The following is a 22,238-nucleotide window of genomic DNA, read 5'->3' as shown; positions in this document are numbered from 1 at the left end:
GTGGAGGTCCCAGAGGTTGAGAATGCAATATTAATGGATTGGAGGGAGGAAGGGGGGGAGTTTGGGGGATGTACTGCATGACTCTGTGTGTGATTATTTGTGTCGGTGTGGGCATATGTCTCTGAAAGCATGCATCCACACCCATAGCTCATTCAGGGCATCTCCATTAACCAGCATGGCTGTAGCGGTCAGCAGTTTATGGCGACCTGGATCACAGGTCAGGGGGGAGCAGAGAGGTCAAAGATTCCCCAATCACCTCAGTGAGTTGATTGCTTACTCATCAGAAAAGCCTCTGTCCTGAGTTAACTTCAAATATAGCCCTTAGATGCCTTCAGTCATATGACCCTCCCTTAATCCCCCCCACCACTTGATTCACTTCGCTCAAGTTGGAGGTGACAACTCTTTTACAGTATGTTTGAATGAGCAGCTAAATATTTAGCTTGCTCATTTGTTTTCCTGTCAATCATAGAACAGACCATTTTCCAAGTCCTCGCTGGCAGCAGCGCGCAGCCAGCAGCAACAGGAAATGAGCTGACTGGTTAAAATATACACGATACAGGTAAGATGGTGGGTGACAAGCTGAACATAACATGACGATCACAAGTTGAGATTCTTCATGACCCTTTTTATGTAGCTGTAATAATGACATTGGTACTGCTTATTGTCAAAACTTCATTCTATTGTTGCAGGAGTATTATCTAAAGTTGGGCAATCTCTTATTTGTTGTATTAAACTTTTTGATGAGGGTAGAGATGAAAAAACACTGGCCTATTGGTTTGTAGTTTTGTGTGACTGGTCTAGAATAAAGAGATGGTGATTACTTAGTTGATATGTATGTGTACATTTGAACAAGTGTGAGCATATGCTTGATGTGTATTGGTAGAGATTAGAGCTGTGGTTGTATAATTCTAAAGGGATATTTAATTCATCCTTGAAATGTTTTTTGCTTTTTTTTTTTTTTTTTTGGTGAGCCTGAAACCTTTTTCCGTTTTCCTATCTGCCATCTTCATTAACTCTAATATACTTATATTTACACATCTTAAAAAGTCTCACAAGTATTCCTTTTGACCCCAAAATTATTCATGTAGACCTTGTGGTTGCGGAGATATTCTCATTACTTTATGGGGATGCAATTTTCAAGCAGAGGCCATGAAAACAGACACAGGGCTCAAAAGGATTATCAAAAACCTTCTGACATCAGTTCACACTAAGTTTCAGTTGTGTGTTTTTCTCTCTAAAGGTTTAAATAAAACAAATTTATTTTGATAATTTAGCATTTTCCTTAAAAATATCACAGCATAAATTAAAGGAAAGGTCACTTATAGGACTAAATGTGGGAGAAATAAGCTGTATGATCAGTTCATGCACTGCTGCAAATGTAGAAACTGAAATAGTAAAAGATGGTAAGTCTTACATTAGAGAGTGAATCCAAAAAACAGTTAAATTTTTCAGAAAGCCAGCTAATGTTGAATGAGAGATTGTATTAAATAACAGCAGCTAATGGAACAGAAACCCAAGACTTCTGCTTTATACCCTTTTTCCTTTTATCCATTGAGGGATTGCCTGAGCACATTTCAAGAGCTTAACACTTGATTTTAGGGAGATTTCAACATGATGTAAATAAATGTCAGTTTTACTAAGTCTTAAAATTCTACAAAAGTGACAGACTGCGTTTTGTAGTCTGTTTTTCCCCGTGTCTGGTAATTCTCTTCCAAAAGGAAATCATCTGCCCAACAGATGTACATTGTCTTCTTCACTTGTTTGGAATGAATACAAAGAGAAGGAAGTGATTTTTTCCCCCAGAAATGCAGCACATAAATATTACTAAGATCTTTTGGAATAAAAGATTTAGTCAGAATTTTCAGCAGATTTTAAAATACAAAATTCTCAAAGAAAAAAATCTCTACAACAGTTTGTCTGCTAATAAATTAACCCTTTTATAACAATGCACAGTTACATGAAATTACAGTTTGTGGAGGTGAGACTCCGCAAACAGTTGCAGATGTTCTTTTCAGATTTATTTCCCCCAATACATTGCTGTGTAATGTATTGGGGGTAATAAATAAGAGCAAAATCACAGCATGGGTATGTTTAACATGTATCAGGCATTGAATCTTTGCTACATCTTAGAGAAAAAAATAAATAAAAACAGGCTATGTAATGATTTTGCATTGAGAACAATGAAAGAGAAATTAACTTTGTACAGCTGTATACACTATAAACGTCTTCTCAGATATCCAGAGGTGATTGAACTGAATCATGATGAATGTTATGTCTCACCAGCACGCATTCATATTCAATGTGATTGTACCATTGTGCAAAATTCAAATAAGTTGGTCTTGGTTGTGTTTGTCAAGGCTTGTAAGCCGTTTTCATTTAAGACTGTGGGAACATCTCTTTGCAGCATTGGCTAGTTTGGCTTGTGCTTGTTTCATTGCAGCAGCCCTCATAAGTTTTTGCATTTTTAAATGGCTCTGAAGGTTGAACTTGTAACAAATGTCACTGACATTACTTTTCTAAGGCTGACATATTTGTTGGCATTAGGTTATCTTCACTTAGTTAATAAAAGAATGGCATGTTTTCCATAATCAAGGGCGCAGACAGTAAGACTGATACTGAGAATTTGTAAGATCTTTGGTAAGTAGCCATTCAGTTCCAGCCAAAATCATGGCCAGTCATTTGATAAAACTTGAGATTAAATGGTCTGTAAAAATCTCTGAGTCTGAGCAGGACCTCCGATGGTATCTGAGGATGGGGTCTGCCCTTTGACTTCCCCAGGCAACGTGGCCTGCTGCTCCCCTCAGGCTTCTTCAGGCAGGGGAAACCTTTGGTCTGGTTGAAGTAGAAGTGCTTATCTGTAACCACACGTTTAAGCCCTAGAAAGTCTTGGACCCGGCCCATCTCACCTGCTGGGTCTGTCACGAGACGTTCCCCGCTAACAAAAAGAAACCGTGAGAGAGGGAAGAAACGCAGCCAGTTCTCTAAATGCTTAGCGTAGATGCCAATGCGTATAGCGCTCCAGGACGTGTCAATGAGGCCCGTGGTGGCATTGCGGAAGGCCAAGTTCTGGAAGGATGGGAGCCCGGGAGATTTGGACAGAGTCTGAGTGTAATCAGAAACAGCCCTGGTCACAGGATCTCGCACCACCACGATGAGTTTGGTGAGGCGGCTCATGGAGAGGACACGCCGAGGAGCTTCTTTGGTGATGAAATAACTTGGAGTCTTCTCCATGGTAATCTGACCCTCTAGGGTACGAGGCATCAAGTTCCTTTATGAAAAGAGAGAGAGAAAAAAAGATTACACCAAAGCTATGACAGAAATACTCTCTTCTTTGTATACAGTATATATATAAATATAAAGATACATTCCCCTGATATTCTCAGCACATTCCTTTGATGTTGCCTCACTTGCCTTAGGCTTTTTGATTTGACTTTGTCATTAGAGGACCAAATCTGTGATTACAGAGAGATAAACATGGCCTTTACTCCTGGCCCTGATAGAGCGACCATGTCAGTACTGACTAAGAGAGAGTCTGTGAACAGCTACAGCAGAAAAAGAACCACGAGGCTATATTAACATCAGGAAAGTAATTTCCTCTCATCCGCTGCTTCCTCCTAAACAAGCTCGTAGCTGCTGCTCTTGTTCCTCATCGTATTTCCCTGAAATAATAGCTCCATTTCAGTCATACCATTAGCATTTGTAATCTTATAGCAGGGTTGCATAACCATCACTGAAACATTTTGCTCTTCCTTTTCATGAGAACTAAATGTTAATTTTTATGACATTTTGTTAATATGCTACAAGTTCATTATTTATTCATTAATTATATGTGCCACTTAGTCCATTATGGGTCGTGGGTAAGCTGGAGCCTATCCCAGCATTTTAGCAGGTGAGAGGCAGGGTGCACCCTGGACAGGTCACCAGTCCATCGCAGGGCCAACACAGAAAGAGACAAACAACCATTAACACATACTCACTTCTTGAGTTTAGAATGACCAGTTTACCTAACATGCATGTCTTTGGACAGTGGGAGTAAGCCAGAGAACCCATGCATACACGGGGAGAACATACAAACTCTACACAGAAAGTCCACCGCCCCCCAGGTTTGAACCTCCCCCCAGCCGAGGCTCGAACCAGCGACCTTCTTGTTGTGAGGCTGCTGTGCATGGTGAGGATTGTAGCTCAAATTATAATGAGTTTCATAACTAGCCAACATTTACTTTACTTACTTACCCAATGATAACTTTTTGAATTAATAAAAGGGAAAAACTGCATTTTAACCTGGATGCTGTTTTTCCAGATGAATCAACCCAAAAAAATACTACTGCAATGTGGCCTGACCCAAGAATGAATGCCAAGTGTACCAATGTCCATAAAAGCCAGTGATGATGCCTTTCCCCCCTAGTGTCAAATAAGAATGAAAAAATATATGCTTTTTGTCCACCATATTTAACTATACAATAAAAAAGAAAAAATGTTAACACCTTTTCACAGCAAATTTTTGAATGACCCACAGGTAAACCCACAGGTAATACCAACATTAAAAATAACTATTTTCTCAGCAGTAATCAAGTGTTGCAGGAACCCATGATGGTGTGACATTTAGTCAATATGCAAATTATCAGAACTATGAAACTTAAAATCATATCTGTGTTTTTTAAATGTTTTCAATGGAGGATTGTTCTTGCTGACATATGAGTGGATGAACACACTTAGACAATCTCATACCTGTCACATCTTATCAAAACCAATACAAATACAAACTAAAATAAAGAAAACAAAGGCAATTAGACTACAATTTCCATTTACTTAAAGCTACTTTTTTTCAGCTTGTGTAGCTACTGAGTGATTCCTAAAGAAAATACTGCTCAATATAACTTGTTATTTGTTCTGGTCCTATCTTGATTGTTAATTTGTCAGTAGTTTTAGGCACCTGTGGCTTTTAGGGAACTTAGTTACCCAATCCTCACCTAAGGATTCACTGATTCATACTATGAGAAGTTGAAGCAGAGTGACTCCAAAAGTTCAACAAACTCTGTCCAAAGCCTGTATTTGATGAAGGGATCCTGTAGTGTGCCAGAGCAGACTTGAAATAAATTGAGGGCAATGGGAGGGAAAAGAAAACCTATTTGCCCAGTTTCATTTACTATATGCTACCGTAACTCTGACATGGAATTTTCTAACCTCTGCCTTGTCCTATTAAAAGAACAAAACATACAGTTTGTTTGATAGAGAAAGAAAAGATTTAAATAAAAGACTCAGTTTGACTTATAGGAATCTAAGCAGTGAAGAATGCCAGTGTTGCAACTTTGAAAGATCCCTCAGTTAATTTCCATGCTTCCCTTTCCCTCATCAGCAGTCATGTGGTGGTGGTTGGGTCAGAGACTTCGTGGTTGGTCTGTAAGTTGAGGGGCTTATGAAGCTTATGTCTGTGGTGATGCAGCTATGAGGGCAACACCAAACACACAACTTCTGGTATTCATGAGAAATCTCTGACTTCTCTTAGAAAGAAGGAGCAAAACAAAATTAGGAAAAATGCAACAAATTCTAAAGGGGAGGTTAGTTTTGGAAAACAATGCTGGTTGTATGGCTTCCTTTTTCTGTTGGGATGTTTTACATTGAGCATTTTGAGCCAAGGCATGAAGTTAGATTTTTGAACCATGGTTCACAAGCTATTTGCGGTCACCATATGATATGAGGGGCAATATTATATTAATAGATCTGGAAGAAAGAAGCCACATGTCATATTTATAACCAAGAAAAGCTAAAAGAAAAACACAAACAAGACAAAAAAAAAAAAAAAAAGACAAAGTTTTTTTTCTGTAAACCTCCTCAGCCTACCTCATCTACCTTTGTTTCCCAAATCTTCCAGAATAATTCTTAAAAAAAACTTCAGAGAGCATGTCTGGGCAATTAAGTCTTCCCAGTGAAAAAGATGGGAGAGCTGCATCCTTTAATTAACATTTTTTAACTGCAGTGTATTTTGACCCTTTAATACTACCTTCGCATGAGTCAACTTCTCTTCTAAACTCATCCTCCTTTCATAAAGCATGACACTGACTGGGGAAACTACAACTCTTTTGCATTTCTTTATTTCACAGAATACAAAGAAAACACTGTGAAAGATAAAATGCAAGGCTCCTTTTAATGTTTTTCTCTTTTTCTGTGTGCCTGTATGTTTGATTTTATGCAGTTGGCCTAATGGAACCCACAGTGTCCCACTTTAGGTTTACAAGGGCTTCTATTGACATGATGCTTACATGTTGGATTGCGTTCCACTCTGTGATCTCAGACCACAAAACAGAGAGAAACAGACAAATGTGGTTTACAGAAGAGAGGAGATACAGTAGAAGAGTGGACATAAATTGGAGTTTGGGAAATGGGAAAGCTGCAGCAAGTCAAAATGGCACACCATTCCATTATTAAACTTGGATTAGGACTTTGAAACATTTATATCTCATAAAGATGAAAAGGCCATTATTTTTATCTGACAGCTTTTGTGGTGTGTTTAAGGAAACCTAGCAACCTGATGTTTGTTTTCATCACACCTTTAACGTTTGCATGTGGAGTAGGAATGCCGCTAGATTTCAGTAGTACACAGATGTGAGATTATCTGTGCGTATGATTGCGTTCAGGCTGGGTGCTGCAGTCAGTGTGGGTGGCCTGAGGTTTATTACGGCATGGTTAAAGGACTGTAGACTTGTGGGCTACTGTTTATCACTAGAATGTGAGGTGTGAGCAGTGTGTTCTGACATCAAAAGCAAAAGGGCTGCTTAGTGGGGAGAGGTAGACAAACCGATAATTTGAGTAGTATTTTCCATCCCTGCTCCACAAACCAAGATGACGTAACTACACACTCAGTCAAACCTGAGTTAATGACAGAATCTGAAGCTGACACTTTTACGGCACAAAAGTTGATTATTCTACAGAAATTTGTTAATTTATTTAATCATGCATCCTTCTCTCTTCCTCATTCCTCCATCTATCTATCTTTTATCCTTCTCATACTTCTCTGGATGAGATAGGCTTAGACTTAATATTAAAGACTTCAATGTAAAATGTTGTATATTCACAAATTGGTTAGATTGACTAGTAAAACTTGTGTTTTGGCATACAAGCCTTCACCTAGGACCCAAGGAACTTAATGGAGTCCTTTTGTTTTCTTTTTGGAATTTTTCATATATATCAAATCTTTAATTAGTTTTAAAAGACTAACACACTGACCACCTCTTCTTTTAATCACGCTCCATATGAGTTTTGTAACTGAGACCGGTTGCTGTAGTTATGGATGCAAAAAAATGTTTGCCATTCTAACTTGATACAGGGTTTCAGCTTAACAGCTTGGGACCATATTTTTTGTATACATTTTCTGTTGTATAATGTAATATACTTTGAATGGTATTGTAATGAGTGCAAAATGTGGTTTGGCAATGTCTTGCTGAAATAAGCAAGGTCTTCTCTAGGCTGCATGGCAGCATATTTCTTTAAAAAATGCTAATATTGTTTATTTTTTATTGTGCTTTCAAAGATGTTCTGATTACTTATACAGTTTTTATTTCAACTGTGTGCCAGTAACGAACCATGTGGTCCTTCTCCTCTCACTGAGACCATGCAGCATGCATGATTTTTTAAAGAATTTTAGCTTTTGCTTGGCCAGACCACAGGATGGTTTTCCAATTTTAAATAATCCTAAACCAAGATAAGATGGTAGGGTTTCTGAATCTTGTAATATATTGTATATATTTGTATATATATTTTTCCCATTATGAAGAGATGACAAACTCCATTCACTGTCAATGGTTTTCAGACGTGTTCCTGAGCCAACATGGTGATTTCCAGTAAGAAGAATGTTTTGTTTATTTTTTCTTTCTTCCTTTTTTGGCTTCCTATTAGTATGAAGGTCATGCTCATCAAGTTTGGTCTTGCATGTAGAGATTTTAAATTATATGAATTTTCTAATTCTTTGCAGTCATATGTGATGAACTATTTTCTTACACAGGCATTTACACAGTAGACACTTTCCCAACTTATAAAGGACCTCTCTGGGATACAATTTTTTATATGCAACCTTTCCTATTGCCAGTTTACCTGATTATTTGTGAGCGGTTGCTTTAGTTTCACACATCCTTTCCAGTCTTTTGTTTTAACTTTCGTGAAACACATTGCAGGTCATTTAAAAATTAACATGAGCACCAACTTCTTTGGAAACAAGGAAGTCGTTCAAAAGAAGAAAAAAGGCTAGACTGACACAATAGCCTCAGAATTTTCCCTGTACTTCTTTGCAACTTGAAACAGTTTTATTGTCTGTGGTTGCTGATATTTGAATGAGGTGGTTTAAGATTTTAAAGTAAAAACAGACACCTGCAGGAATGCTGTAAACACGAGACCTTTCATTGCTTTTTCCAAAGGGCAGCACATACATCAACCATTCTCATGTCTGTTTGTGCACAAAGCATTTTGCTCTCTTTGCGCTCTCCTACGACACACACATGCACACATGTGTGCACAGTAACCAGCTGACCTTACCCTCCACAGGACAGATCCACATCTGGTAGCAATGAAGTTCTTAGTTTGTGTGTTCATGTTAATGTGTGTATGGCAGAATAAGGAAAGCGTTTTCTGGGTTAGGAAGTTTTCCTCTGGTCCTGAGTATCTGAGCTCAAAAAGCTGTGATCCATACCGGCTTTGCTGGGCCTGAGGCCAGACCCCCGGACCCTCTTAATCCCCATCAGGCTGTACTGTGCGGAAATGGACTCTTCCACCCTGAAGGTCAGCTGCACATGGTTGTGATTCAGAGGCCGAGACCACCAGGGATCACAGGGATCATGTAATGCAACATGTCATCATGTGCAGATTTCTCTCCCATGCATGTTTTGTTTCCTTTCTCCATCCCTCTATTTCTCTTCGCTTCACCTCCGCTCTTTTCTTCACTTTTCCAACTGACTCCCATTCTTTCTCTTAAAACTTCAAAGCCAGTTTGCCTCCACTGTATCCTTCAGAGGGAGAATGTATGAGAATGCATTTGACGTGTGAAGGAATTTTAAAACACACTAACAACCTTGAACCACCACAGAGTGACACCATGTTTGCCTATGTGTGTTCAAAGATCTGCTTAAACGACTGTGTGCAGGGAGAGGTTTGTCATTATACTGTCTGCAAATACAGGGCAAAGGAGTTTCTCTGGGCTGATTAGAAGTCAGCAGGGAATGTATGCAGTTCAATGAAAGGGGAAGTAAAGTAGTGCTACTCTTTGTGTCTGTTGGAGTTGGGCCATTGCATTAGATGGATAATGTTTCTGGCCCGTATTTGGACTTTTATTTAATGTACCTGCCATGTACAACTACATATCCCACTTTTTTTTCCTTTTTAAAAATTTTCTGTTGTAAGGTTGCCAACCCCAAGTTTTAGGGCCTAAATAATTGATTTAAAGTAACTGGATCAGGGTTTCTTTGCCTTTTGTTCATGTCTCTAAATTAGGTTAATAATGTTTTAACTGTGAAGTCTTTGATAGGCTAATTAATAACACATATATTTTAGTTTAAGCAGTTTTTAATAGTCAAATAGGAGCCTAAGCAATAAGACTAATATTCACCTATCCAGCACATGTGTGTATTAATCGTTTAAAATCTGAGATACCCCAATTTGGGACTTTAAGAACAGCTGATGCCAAAATATGCCAAAGGAAGGGCAGTTGTCTACCAACTGGAACATTGGTGGACCAATTCCTGACACTGAACCACACATTGCCTCCCCTGTCTATCAGGGTTTAAATGCATATAGCAGGTAAAAAAGCTCTTAGTATAAAACAATAGAAGTGCTGTGCATGAGTGAATGTGACATGTAGTGTAAAAGCCCTTTGGGTGATCAACATATGACTAGAAAAGTGGTATATAAGTAGAGTAAATTTACCATCTTAATTATTCTTCATAGGTAACACATATAGTCTACTGATATTAACACACTTAACAAATCTCACATGTTCCCTTTACTTTGTCCCTAAAAGTATTTAAATAGACCTCATGGTACCCATATCGCCATAGGTATTCAATTTTCAATCAGAAGCCTAAAAATGTGTGCATGGATCAAAGCATTAACTAATAATATATTTATGTCATAGCAATACTTCACCTAGTCAAGTTTAAAATGATAAATCTCCAGGTTAGGGAGCTTCTGATCTAATAGCACTCACTGAAAGACCAGAAAACATAACCACTAAAATAAAAAATGTAGCTCTAATGTTTCTTCCAGGAAAAGAAGAACACAGGCATTATTAAAGAAAATATAGCCTATTGAAAACCTTAATAAATATAAGCCTTTTTATTAGCTTCTAAGATTTTTATTTTTTTTTTTTTTTATGGACCTGAATTCAAAGCTTTTATACTTTCCAAGACCTGGACATACCCTGTCCTGCACTAAATTGTTAGTGCAACCCTTTTACACAATTTCTGTGTGACATAAATCCATTTTGTTCACAGCTCATGGTTCTGTAGCTCGCCTCAGTGTGTGTGTGTGTGGCAAGCTATTACACACAAATGTTGCTGTCTGGTAGACGTGCCAGGGTGGTGACAAGTATTTTTACCGATGAGGTTTGCATCACTGGGGTAGGTCTGTAGGAAAGAGTGGAAAAATGCATCTAACTGAGAGGAAAAATAGAAGGATAACAGTTAATAGACATATCTCAAGGACTGAGAGCGGTGGGTGAGTGAGACGAGGTCAGTCAGAGTTTCCTCTGAGAAACCAGGACGGCCCTAATGACAGAGGACAATCTGTCAGTTTGACAGTGGAAGAGCTGGAAGCTTTTATGTGTGAATGCTTGTGTGACTCTCAACAAAGCCACTAACCTTTAGCTAATGTTATTACTACTGTTGGTATTGCTGATACTGCACAGCTGCCAAAACCTGGACTGGGTGGACATGAGAAGCACAGAGGGAGGATCAAGCTCGTGCTACTCATAGTTGTATGTTGATTATAATGTGCACATGGAGCAGAAAAACTTTCTCACTTATGGCTACCACATACACTCATATGGCATGCTAGTGCTTTAAGTTTTGAGACTCACTGTTAGTGGAGCTAGGAGTTAGTTAACTTATTTTAAAGACTAATCTAAGCTGATTACATAACACATAGAAGGAAAACATCTAGCATGATAACAGTATTGCTAAAGCTAAATTTAAAATTAGTCACAAAAGCTAAGCAGCTCCCTATTTTATCAGGGTTTATTTGTTTGTCCTGATAAAACAGTGTAAACAGTGTTTTTTAAAGCTTTAAAAGTTCTTTTTGACAGTACTACCTGGTTGCTAGGTCTGGTTGCAAAAACGCAAGAATATACCAGTCTGTAAGTGTAACCATTAGAAAGCAAATACAGGAATTTTTCCAGAAAATTATGCAGTTGATTTTAAATGCTTCTAATGATCTTAAAATTTTTTTTTTAAAGGAAAAAATAACTTAACCAAATTAAAAACAAATCAGCCAAAACTAGACGGGGAAAACTGCTAGCATGATAAAATATTGTTCCAGCTAAATATCACATTATGCACAAAAGCTGAACCGCTTTTAGGGGTTATATATTCTTCCTCTGGTTAAACATTTTATATTCATTTTAGGCTTTGAAAGTGAATAAAATAGCTATTCTTTCCAGGATAACTTCCTGACTAAGTTTGCTAGGTGTAACAAAAACACAAGAACAGCATCAGTTTCCTCAATCAACCATTAGGAAGGAAGTAAATAGAGGAATTTCCCCTGAGAAATTATTGCCTTAAAATTGCTTTTAAATGCCCTTAATGATGTTGAATAAATGAGGAAGAAATAACACAACCAAAAAATAAACAAGTAAGTGGAAACCACAATCCAGAGTGAATGAGTGACAGGAAGAAAGGATGTGATGATTATATAATTTAGACAGCATAACAGCCTGTAATGACAGACGAAGGAATTAAGGCAAGGCCTCTAAAACTGAATGTATGTGTCCATACGAATGAGTGTAAGTAATTGTGTGTGTTTGTCACTGTCACTGATTGCTCCCACCCCTTGTGAATTATCAAATGGGAAAATCTAAAGTTGTGTTCCTGCCAGGCCCATAGTGGCCTGCTTATGTAGCTTTATCTCAGAGCTTCCTCAGGCCTGTGGGGCCACACCCTGCCTTCATCCAATGTCCTGAACACAGGATGGAGGGCGGGACACACATATTAGCTGCAGAGACGCACAGATTACATAGAAACTCTTCCGTTATCCTGCAACTTCAGTGATATCATCACATCCTTGCCATAGATGATTATATGAATGCAATATATATATATATATTATATATATATATATATATATTATATATATTTTATATTTTTTTCCCTATATATATATATATAGGGAAAAAAATATTCAGCAAAAAAATTTTTTTCCTTCAATTAGAATATTTGTCTAAAGTTGTTTTGTTTTGATGTTTGTATATAAAAGCTTGGGTTCTGGGATGCTGTAATGCACTTTTGCATGCACTGATTTTTTCTTTTACCCATAATCTTCTGGACCAAACAATTAGTTAATTAGCTAGCATGTTTATGCAAAAACATACTGTAATGTTTACCTTTCACTTTCTCTTAGATTTTCTAAATATATACACAATCACACTTCTGCTAGTGTTACACCAACTGACTTAATTTGCCCACCTGGCCAGTCCTGACCAAGGAGAACACCCATCCGATCCCAAAAACCCACCTCTGAGGATTTCCAGCCTTCATCCTTGTGGTTTCTCAGCTCATTGTTAGCAGCATCTTAAGTTGAAAAATGTAAATCCCTGCTGGTAGAGTCCCAGTTTTTGAAATTGGAAACAAACCATTCAACTGCTGCTGTTAGTGCCATCTATCAGGCTGTTCAGGGTGGACTCAAGTCTTGGCTACATTAACGCACGCATCAAACACACACCCACACAGCAGAATTTGGATGGAGATGAAGAAGGAACTAGTGTTGGTTTCCAGATTTCCACCCATCACCATGTCTTGTCTGATGTTTTGCTTGTACTCAAATTCCGCTCTAGCTCTGTGTGCCAGAGTATGAAGCATAATTAACCCAATTTCCTCTCAAAACTTCAACAGACATCATTAACAATAAACTATTTATTTTAAGCTGGGTAAGTGAAATTAGTTGAAATTTTACTGGGAACATTTTAGAGCAAACCCAGTCTGGAAAATGTTTAGGATGATATGAAAAAGGTTCATTAGGATAAATGCAGTTCTTCTGGGATTTAATTAGACTTTTATTCAATTGCAGTCAGTATGAACCAAAGATATTTCATTTTTGTTTAAATCTTTATTTCATTTATTGATATCCATATAGCATATAGCAGGATTTCAGGTCTGCAACATATTCCAAAAAAGGTGGGATAGGGGAAATTTAGACATGAGGTATGGAAAAACGTTATTTCAAACAGGTAATCTTAATGAGGGATTAAAATCAGTACTTGATGCAAAAGCAGCATTCATGAAGGGATGAGATGGGCACATAATATCAATTCTGTTCCATTTGTCTTTATTTGTATTGAGCAATTTCAACAAAGTCATCTAAAGACACTTCTACAGATCCAGTCCAATTCAACACAATTTGTAGTCGACTTATAACCTAATTAAAACAAATCCATTACATGATCCACATGATAAATTGCTTAGAAACTACTGGCTTCTGATTTAAATTCACAAAAGCATTTTAAAGCTTTTCTATACAAAATAATGTCTGAGGTTAACCTTGCCCATAGGAAGTGTCAACTTCCTTGGACCAGGAGGCTTCCACACTGAAAACATCTCTGGTCAGACGACTCAATCTGAACATTTTAAATTTGTTCAGTCTTTTTAATGAATGAACTAATTAATTACTATTATAATTTTTATTTATTTTTTATTATATATTTTTCAACATAAGAAAATAAAGACATCATAGATTGTTAACAGCAATAAGTCCAACAGCTGGGGTCTATCTGTATGGGGTGGGGGTTGTGGGGGGTATGGGATATTTTTTCAGTGCTCAAGGTAAAGGTACTTCACACTTCTTTGTTTGCATTCTAACCCAGAAAAGTATATTTCAGATTACTGCAGAGCAACATATGCTGCCCTCCAGATAAGATCTTTTGGATTATGGGATGTCAATGAATTTTTAAACAAGACAATGGAAAACCACATTCTGCTCACATTACAAAGAGGGTGCCTGACTGGTATTACTGTTGTCCTGGCCTCTTTTAATTTTCCTGTTACTTTGCATTTACCAAACTGCCTCAACTTTTCATTATTTGTTTAGTAAATATTAGGTTTCTTTTGGGGATTTTCATAGTGGATCAAGGTTATGAAAGAAACTAATGCCTATTGAAGAACTTTATAAATATGAACCTTTTTATTAGCTTCTGAGTTTTTTTCCCTTTGGATCTTCGTTTTTTCACCTGCTTTCAAAAAAGTGACTAAGTCAAACTTCCTGTGTTTGTCCTTCTTTCCTTATTTACATTGTTCTCGCTCATCTAAGACAAATGACTAATGGCAGACAGCTAAAGACAAAGAACAAAACAATAGGCTGGGCAGAAATACAGGCAGATGAAAAAGAGAAAAGCAGGAGGAAGTAGAATATGTTGCTGTCCATTAGACATGGCAGCTCATCAGTCATTTTCTGCTCTAGTCCAGGACAAGGATAATTTAAGGAGTTGGTGGCTGACAAGAAGTAAAAATGTGCTTTGAGTCTTTTACTTAAAATGCACATAGTGACTGTCTGGTTTTAAAACCCAGAAAACTGGGATTACTGTTATGAACAACAAAAGCTCTTTCCTCCTTCATTTGTTTACTCACTCAATGTTCATCACTCAGTCTCTTTATTGAGATGGCATGAGGCATGCTGGGAGAGGAGAGGTCCACAAGTGAGGAGCTGTCAAAAAACTGATGACTGAGTAGGATCAGGTCTTTGTTAAACAGCTAAAAATCCATATCCATTCCACAACAATTGATCAAGTCATGTCGGATTACGCCTTAATAGTTTTCCCAGCTTCATTCACATGTTGTATTCATTCAGACAAAAATCCCTTTACATTTAAACACCAGTACATGTCATCTTACATGTATTAGAGCTGACAGACATGGTTGGTAGAGTTGCTCATGTTTATGGATGTAACTGACTTGAGTTATACTCACAAAGTACCAAACCATGTATTCTGCACAAAGCCTTCTTTCATGCAACAAGATCTATACATTTCTTTTTTCTCCAAATTCTGCACTGAAAGCTTCGCTTCCCTTTGTCAGCCTGAAAAACACTCACCACAACATGCAGCTTCCAAGAATGTGAGCAGGGAGGAATTTCACTGGAGAATCCCTTGTGATTGGGAGACAAGTCTGACAGGAAATAAAAACCTGGGCATTCTTGTCTAGGGAGCACATCTAGTGCTCCTCTGTATTACAAAGCATGGTTCCTTTATGAAACAATGAGAAAAAGAAATGTTGCTTACTTAAAGGAGGGAAAGAGAAAGAAAGGCTGTCAGATGCAAGAATGCATCTAGTGGCTTTATTACACAGTTTGAGTGACCTGAACAAGCTAATAAATCCACTTAAGCAACCCTCAGACTGAGGGGCATAAATGTCAGCCATGGATGGGAGTAACAGCTTCTTGTCAACAAGATTGAATATTCAGAAGTTAATTCATTTCTGCCGCAACAGCATGATAAGGGCAGAGAGAAGGAAATCAATAGAAAGAACCCATTTTAGGAGATCGATATCAAGAAATGACATTTATATCTGTGGGATCTTTGTAGTGCCAAGAAAAGGCAGAGATGCTGAGACAAACAGGAGAGTGGATGGCTTATACATAGTAAATGAATCCGAGCTCACACACATGCTCACAAAACACTTGCAAACCATGAATGTCTTAGTCCTCATTCTCCACCACAAAACCACACAATCGTTTCCAGTAGATGGCAAAGCCAAGACTTTTCCACATATAAGCATTTTTTTCTGAATTCACAATTTGCCAAATGCTTCCTTTAAGGATGTCCATGTGTTTTACTTGGTTAGCAACTGAAGACAAGGGCCAGGTCTCTTTCTCTCTACTCAAAAACACAGCGCGTACTTGGAAAAGAAGAGCTCTGTCAGAGGATAAATGTCTAAGTGATAGTTTCCAGCCCACTTTCAGATGATATGGTTGGCATTGCATGCTACAGTTCAGTTTAAAATTGATCTGTAAGAATTACCGGGTTCGTAGTATGTAATTATGCTAAAATTAATATCAATTTTTGAAGAATAAATTATATTAGGAAATGCAGAATAGGCACAGAATCAGAAAGTGGAAAAGGAAGGGACAAGAAAGTCAGATGTGAAAGTCAAAAGTGATTATGTATTAGGCCACAGAACAGTGCAGGGAGAGAAATGAGGCCGAAATAAATAAATCAGTTCTTTTATTAAACCAAAAATGTACAATATTTTGAGAAAGAGAATTATATTCCCAATGTAAAATGTAGAAGAGTAATAGAGACAAAAGAAACATTCAAACAAAATTAAAAGTAATTTAAAAGAGAACAATAAAGGCCATAATATTTTCTCAGGTGCATTTGATTGAACTACAGCTTATAATTTGGAGGGTTTTATCCTATCCATTACTCATTTTAACTGCTTTAGCAATCATCATTTTAGCTTTGTTATAATTTGTCATAAAATATTATTAACAGTACACATTTTTTTTTTAAATAAAGTATTTTACTTCTACAGACATGCACATTGATGTTTTTGTCTTTTTTAATCTTATTTTAACTTTTACTTAGTGTATTGATTTTTCTATTTGATCTATGAAAATGTTTATAAAATAATATCTTGCCATGTTAATATGAAATAATTTTCCTATAAAAAAACACCTGGATCCTTTTCTTGTCCTGTTTATCACTGAGGCAAAAGTGGTAATTACAATGTATGTATGTATACTAATGTAGTTAATCTTTATACGTGGCAAAGTATTGGTGACTCAATAATATCCAATGAAGTTGCTAATGTATGATCCACACCCATGCACACATTTAAAAACAGCCTTTAAATATGTGTCCACTGTAGTGGACACTATGCATCAAAGGGTTAACCAACAATTAGCCAATGTTTCTTACGTGATATCTGCAAGTAAACAAACATATTCATCTAATACTATTGTCTTTTTATAACATTCACCTATTACCTTAATTTAAGTAGTTTAACCATTTATTGATTAATTTAGTAATCATCCATTATCTATTTCTTTAGCTACTTTAGCTAAACTTTAGCTAACATTCAAACAAAAGCTAAAAATAAATAAATACATAAATAAAAAATCCCAAACTACAAATTCCATATTTATTATCTATTACTTTAAACAACACTATTTACTTTAAACCATTTAGTCTATTGCTTGATTTAGTATCTCAGTCATTAATTATCCACTAGTCTTTAGCTGACTTTTAGCTAACATATATATATGTTAGCTAAAAGTCAGCTAAAGACTAGTGGATAATTAATGACTGAACAAACTGACTGAACAACAAAAAAGCTCCTGGTTAGAAATCTATCTGTGCCAATCAAACATTCATCTATTCCATATGAATACAGATATTTCCCTATATTTCTTGTTGCTTGTTTAAATGAAGGTGAAGTACACAACCCCGGGGTACAATAAACCTCTTCTGTGAATGAAGGTGGAAGGTGTACAAAGACTAAAACATTCGTCACACCACTGTTACGAGGTGAGTGAGTGTCTGGATGGAGGTGTTGACTAATGCTTCATAAGGCCTTGTTTAACTGCAACCAGGGCCCTAATCCATCTCAGTCCCTCTGTATGTCCCTGAGCTGTCCATGTTAATGTCTGACCTGTCATTATACTGGTCCAATTCACACAGTGCTGACATGAGCTGTCGGCAGATTAGGATGAAGCAAAAACACACTTTCATTATTACCTCAAAAGAGAGGTAGAGAAAAAAAGCATTTTATGTCATGTTTGTGTTGAAGAAAGAACAAGGTAAGGTCATGGTATTATCAACATAAAGCAGTAAAAAGAGCACTAAAAGGCCCTGTCACCTTTAATCCTATTCAGTGTATCATTCAGTAAGTACAAAGCTTGACATTTATCTTTTTCACAACTCTTGCATTTCTTGCCCAGAAATAGACACTTAAAGACCATTTGAATCAACAGACTGGATCCCATAATGTCAAATATACAATAAATTAATCACCAAGCATGAACAAACATGCTATCCAGGTTTAAAAAAGTACCCCACCTGATTGCTTTAGTCAAGCACTTCCTGAGAGTAGGCATAAAGCCGTAGAGATGTTATAACCTATATGTTCCATTGAGTAGCTTAGAAGGATCATTCACTGGATATACAATTCTTTCAAAACCTCTCTTTTTGGCTTCTTTTTAAACTTTACTTTTATTTGTGTTTCTTTTAGGAACAGGAAAACAACGCCACAAACCCATAACGTCAAAAGAAGGAAGAAAACACCCTGGGTTAAATAAACTTCTTAAAATTAAAGGTTTTATGTGACCAACATCAATACCAGTGGCACGAAAGGCCCCCATGTTGGATCTCTCCATGTCCTTATCTCTCTGAAAAAAGACAAGCACTTAAAAAGACCACGCAGACGAACTCAGGCTAGGATGTACCAACATTACTGTGCAAGAGAACATAACTCTACAGAGCAGAAAGGAGTGGTAGTCAAGTTATGCTATACAAAGGTATGTGCTTATTGTCACATTCAGTGTGCATACACGCACATTTATGTCAAGGTATGGTCAGAATTCAACTTGCCCTTTAAATGCACCACCATCCTTGTCCCAGTTTTCATGCACTGCAAGAGAAGTGCTGCTGACTTGAGTATCTCTGAAGCTACAACACAATGAACTGTGTAAAAAAAGATAAATAAATATATAAAAACACTAAAAACTTTCTTCCACATTTTACTTTTTTTTGAGACACCATCATACATGTGAGTGTGGCTGAATTTACCAATTCAGTTTGCTGAATCAGCAACAAAAAGAGCCTAACCAATGATTGAACATTGGTTAGGCTCATTGGTTACATTGGTTATGCAGTTATAACTGCAGAGTTTTGCACTGTACACCTTCCCTCATTTCAGGATCTTAGACCCGAAACAGTTAATTAATCTATCAACAAAAAGAAAAGAATCAATACAAAATTGTTTCAGTCACTTGAAAGAAAAAATATAATAAGGTGCGAGTCACAAGTAGACCATAAACTGAGTAAACCTTCTGGGATATTGACCAATAATAGGACAAAACAATCAATATGAGGATGTCACAACCAATCACCTTATCAATTACAGAGTACCTATTCCTCATATTTAATGATGATGACCTCATGTGTTTCTTCCAATGTTCTTCTCATAAAATATTTTCAAACAACACATATGGTGAATTCACTTCAAATTTAGTTTAAACTCTAATGGCAAACATGTATGTGGCGTGTTTACTGCACCATAATAAGTATATGTATTACCACCTTAAGATTATTTCAGTGTTCTTATTTCTAAAAAATAATAGCCTGTCTTTTAAAAGTTGCTCAGTAATTTTAATGTGAACTGCATGCGTCAGGGAGGCCCTGTCTCTTCCTCTTCCTCAAGCAAATCTAAACTTAGTAATGACACAACAAAACAGCACTTGTGCAAACACACTTTGATCACTGTTGTCACTTGGTGACATTCCACTTGCTGCGAACTGATCATTACCCAGCTGGACAGATCTTGCCTGGTGCCTTCCTCATACATTTCTTTTCCACACCTTCACACTGTGACCTTGCACTGCTGATCCTGATCTGATATGAGATGGTCATATCCAACTTATTTTCATTTTCAATTCCTTTCTCCGCATGCTGCTATCCCATAATCCTCACAGTTTGTCTAGTTCTCATTGAAAAAAACATAGTCTGCACAATTCATGACCAGAGGTATATCTCTATCAGCGTTAGCCACCTGAAGGCGTAGGGTCATCCACAGCACCATCATACACAATAAACCCATCCTCCCTCTGTGATAGAGACGAAGTTTTCTCAGGAGACCAACACAGACACTCAGGGAAGCAGCGTGTCAGCTCAATAAACAGCAATTTATTGGCAGGGGACTGAATACACCGCCATCCCTGGAAGCTATCAGCAGACCATCTTATTGGTACTGAGAGATATTAATGAAGAAAAGAGACTAGGAGAGAAAAAGGAGTGGGAGTAACTGATTGCATCTGATTGAGCCTTTTGGTTTATTTTTCACTCTTTATGTGCACTATTGATGGCATATTTGATCTTACTTCTGTTATTTTAGCAATTAATAAATATGCAAAAACCAGAAAATACAGAAGTAGGCAAAAAAAAAAAAAAAAAAAAAAAGGAAATGCGTCTTGAAGCTCTTCACATGTGGCATATAACTATAATATCAGTTACAGACGGTGCAGTTTGATGCCAAGAAGATTATGAAGAAATAAAATGATCTCAAGTTCTTTCTACTCAACTTCTTAATCAAGCTTTCTGGTCAAATAAGTACATTTACAAGCACTTTAGTAACTGATTGACAACACTTGTTTATATTTATGTCATTCTTAAAGAAATTAATTCGTTAAATCACGTAATGTTTCTAAGTCATTGCTCAAGTGCTTAAAGCCTTTAAAAAGTCCCAAACAAGGGATAAAAAACCTTAAATTTGTTTCACAATGCTTTTTCGGAGAGAAATAAAAGATTTCAAGACAGGAGGTACAACTTCTAATCAGAAATCCATATCATCTGAAGTAAACTTTGGCCTTTAGAGTTCATTATCGTTCCAATTATTTACCCTTTAAGAGCCTGGATTTTTTAAAATTCCGATTTAATAAGGAAAGAAAAAGTAAAAGACAGAAGTAAAGAAAAAGACGGGTTTACCTGTACCATTCCAGTCCCTTTTCGTAGAAGCGGTCAAAGAAGTGCGGCTCTGCGCCTACGGCTCTCACGTCCGGGTGGATGCGCAGGAACTCCAGCAGAGCCCGAGTGCCACCTTTCTTCACCCCGATGATGATGGCCTGAGGGAACTTTTTGCTGCCAAAAGTATTAGCTATAGAAATATTATTGGCTGGTTTACCGTTTTTTGATAGGTCTGAAAGCTGTTCCCGAACAAACGAGGCAGGGGACGCGTTATACGCGCCGCGCTGTTCAGTTTCTTGCCCATCGTTTGAGATAATTCTGTTTTGAAGATTACCCTGATGGTCATATACAGGTCGGGGCAGGGAGTCACAATATCCGCTGAGACAGTAAAAGAGGTAAGTGAAAAGAATTATCATTGTAAAGAAGACGGACAGCTTGGACTGCGCCTTCAGGTGTCCAAAGTTGAACGCAGCTCTCCATTTACTACATCCCATGGGTCGCAATCACAATCACGAGGATACAACGCACGAAACATGGCATGTAAAGTGACCTCATACTACTGTCTTTCACCGTTACTCAGAGAGTAACTGAATTCACTTTATTTGTTTGTGCCACAACAAGAGGCGCAAAACCTGCCCAAAGCGCATCAAAAAGCTCCAAATGTCCCTATAGCTCGTTATCCTCAAAGTGTGTCTGTGTCTTGATTCAAAGCACAATAGACAGCATATTGATTTCTTCAATGGTTCTTCAAAGTCTCAGCCAGTCTTCATGTTTCTGTCGCGCTCCGCTCCGTTCCGTCTGTGCGCTCCCGTGGGCTCCCTGGTAGCGGCTCTATAGGAAACCCTCAGCAGCCCTTCCAGTCTGACTGCCAAATCCACGCCTTGTTTATCAAACACACCCCCTTCAGTCCTCAGCTTGTGCCACACTGACATTACAGAGAAAATTATTAACAGAGAGGTGCTTCCTCCCCAAGTTGACAAAGCGCAAATACTCTCATGTCACCTTATCATTCGATCAATTTTAGGGGAAAATAGTTAAATTATTATGCAGTAGAGAGTTAAAAAGATCCGAAAAAATATTGAAAAATGATTGAAACTGATTGCAGACCAATGACGTATATTTTTTTTAATTTCCCTTTTGCATCACTGCAACCACTCTTAAACTATCTGTATATTTAGAAACCTTGAGCTTCAGGCTGTCTCTGCTCTGATTGTGCAGCTACTGGCCACCTGCTGTCTGCTGACCAGCCTGACCACACACCCCCCTGGTGCCAGCCATGACATACACATCTAACCCTGTCACTCCTGACCAACTGGGGCAGACAGGAGTCGTGATCTTTCTCTTTTTCTTTTCATCCTTGAGTGTCTCTGTGAAA

At 37.5% G+C, this 22,238-nt stretch overlaps 1 protein-coding gene across 1 annotated transcript; it reads right to left on the bottom strand.

Annotated features, from left to right (window-relative positions):
* Positions 1 to 397: 397 nt before the first annotated feature.
* Positions 398 to 21,678, bottom strand: si:dkey-121b10.7 (heparan sulfate glucosamine 3-O-sulfotransferase 6). The gene is made up of 2 exons (XM_041973082.1): positions 20,885 to 21,678; positions 398 to 3,268 (listed from the first exon to the last, which is right to left on the bottom strand). The coding sequence occupies exons 1-2, from the start codon at positions 21,355 to 21,357 to the stop codon at positions 2,650 to 2,652; spliced, it is 1,092 nt and encodes a 363-aa protein (XP_041829016.1). The 5' UTR covers positions 21,358 to 21,678; the 3' UTR covers positions 398 to 2,649.
* Positions 21,679 to 22,238: the final 560 nt, after the last annotated feature.

Source organism: Melanotaenia boesemani, chromosome 21, assembly GCF_017639745.1.
Source record: "Melanotaenia boesemani isolate fMelBoe1 chromosome 21, fMelBoe1.pri, whole genome shotgun sequence".
Taxonomy (NCBI): Eukaryota; Metazoa; Chordata; class Actinopteri; order Atheriniformes; family Melanotaeniidae; genus Melanotaenia; species Melanotaenia boesemani.
The sequence above is the reverse complement of the archived record's forward strand: the minus strand, read 5'-3'. Positions and strand labels throughout refer to the sequence as shown.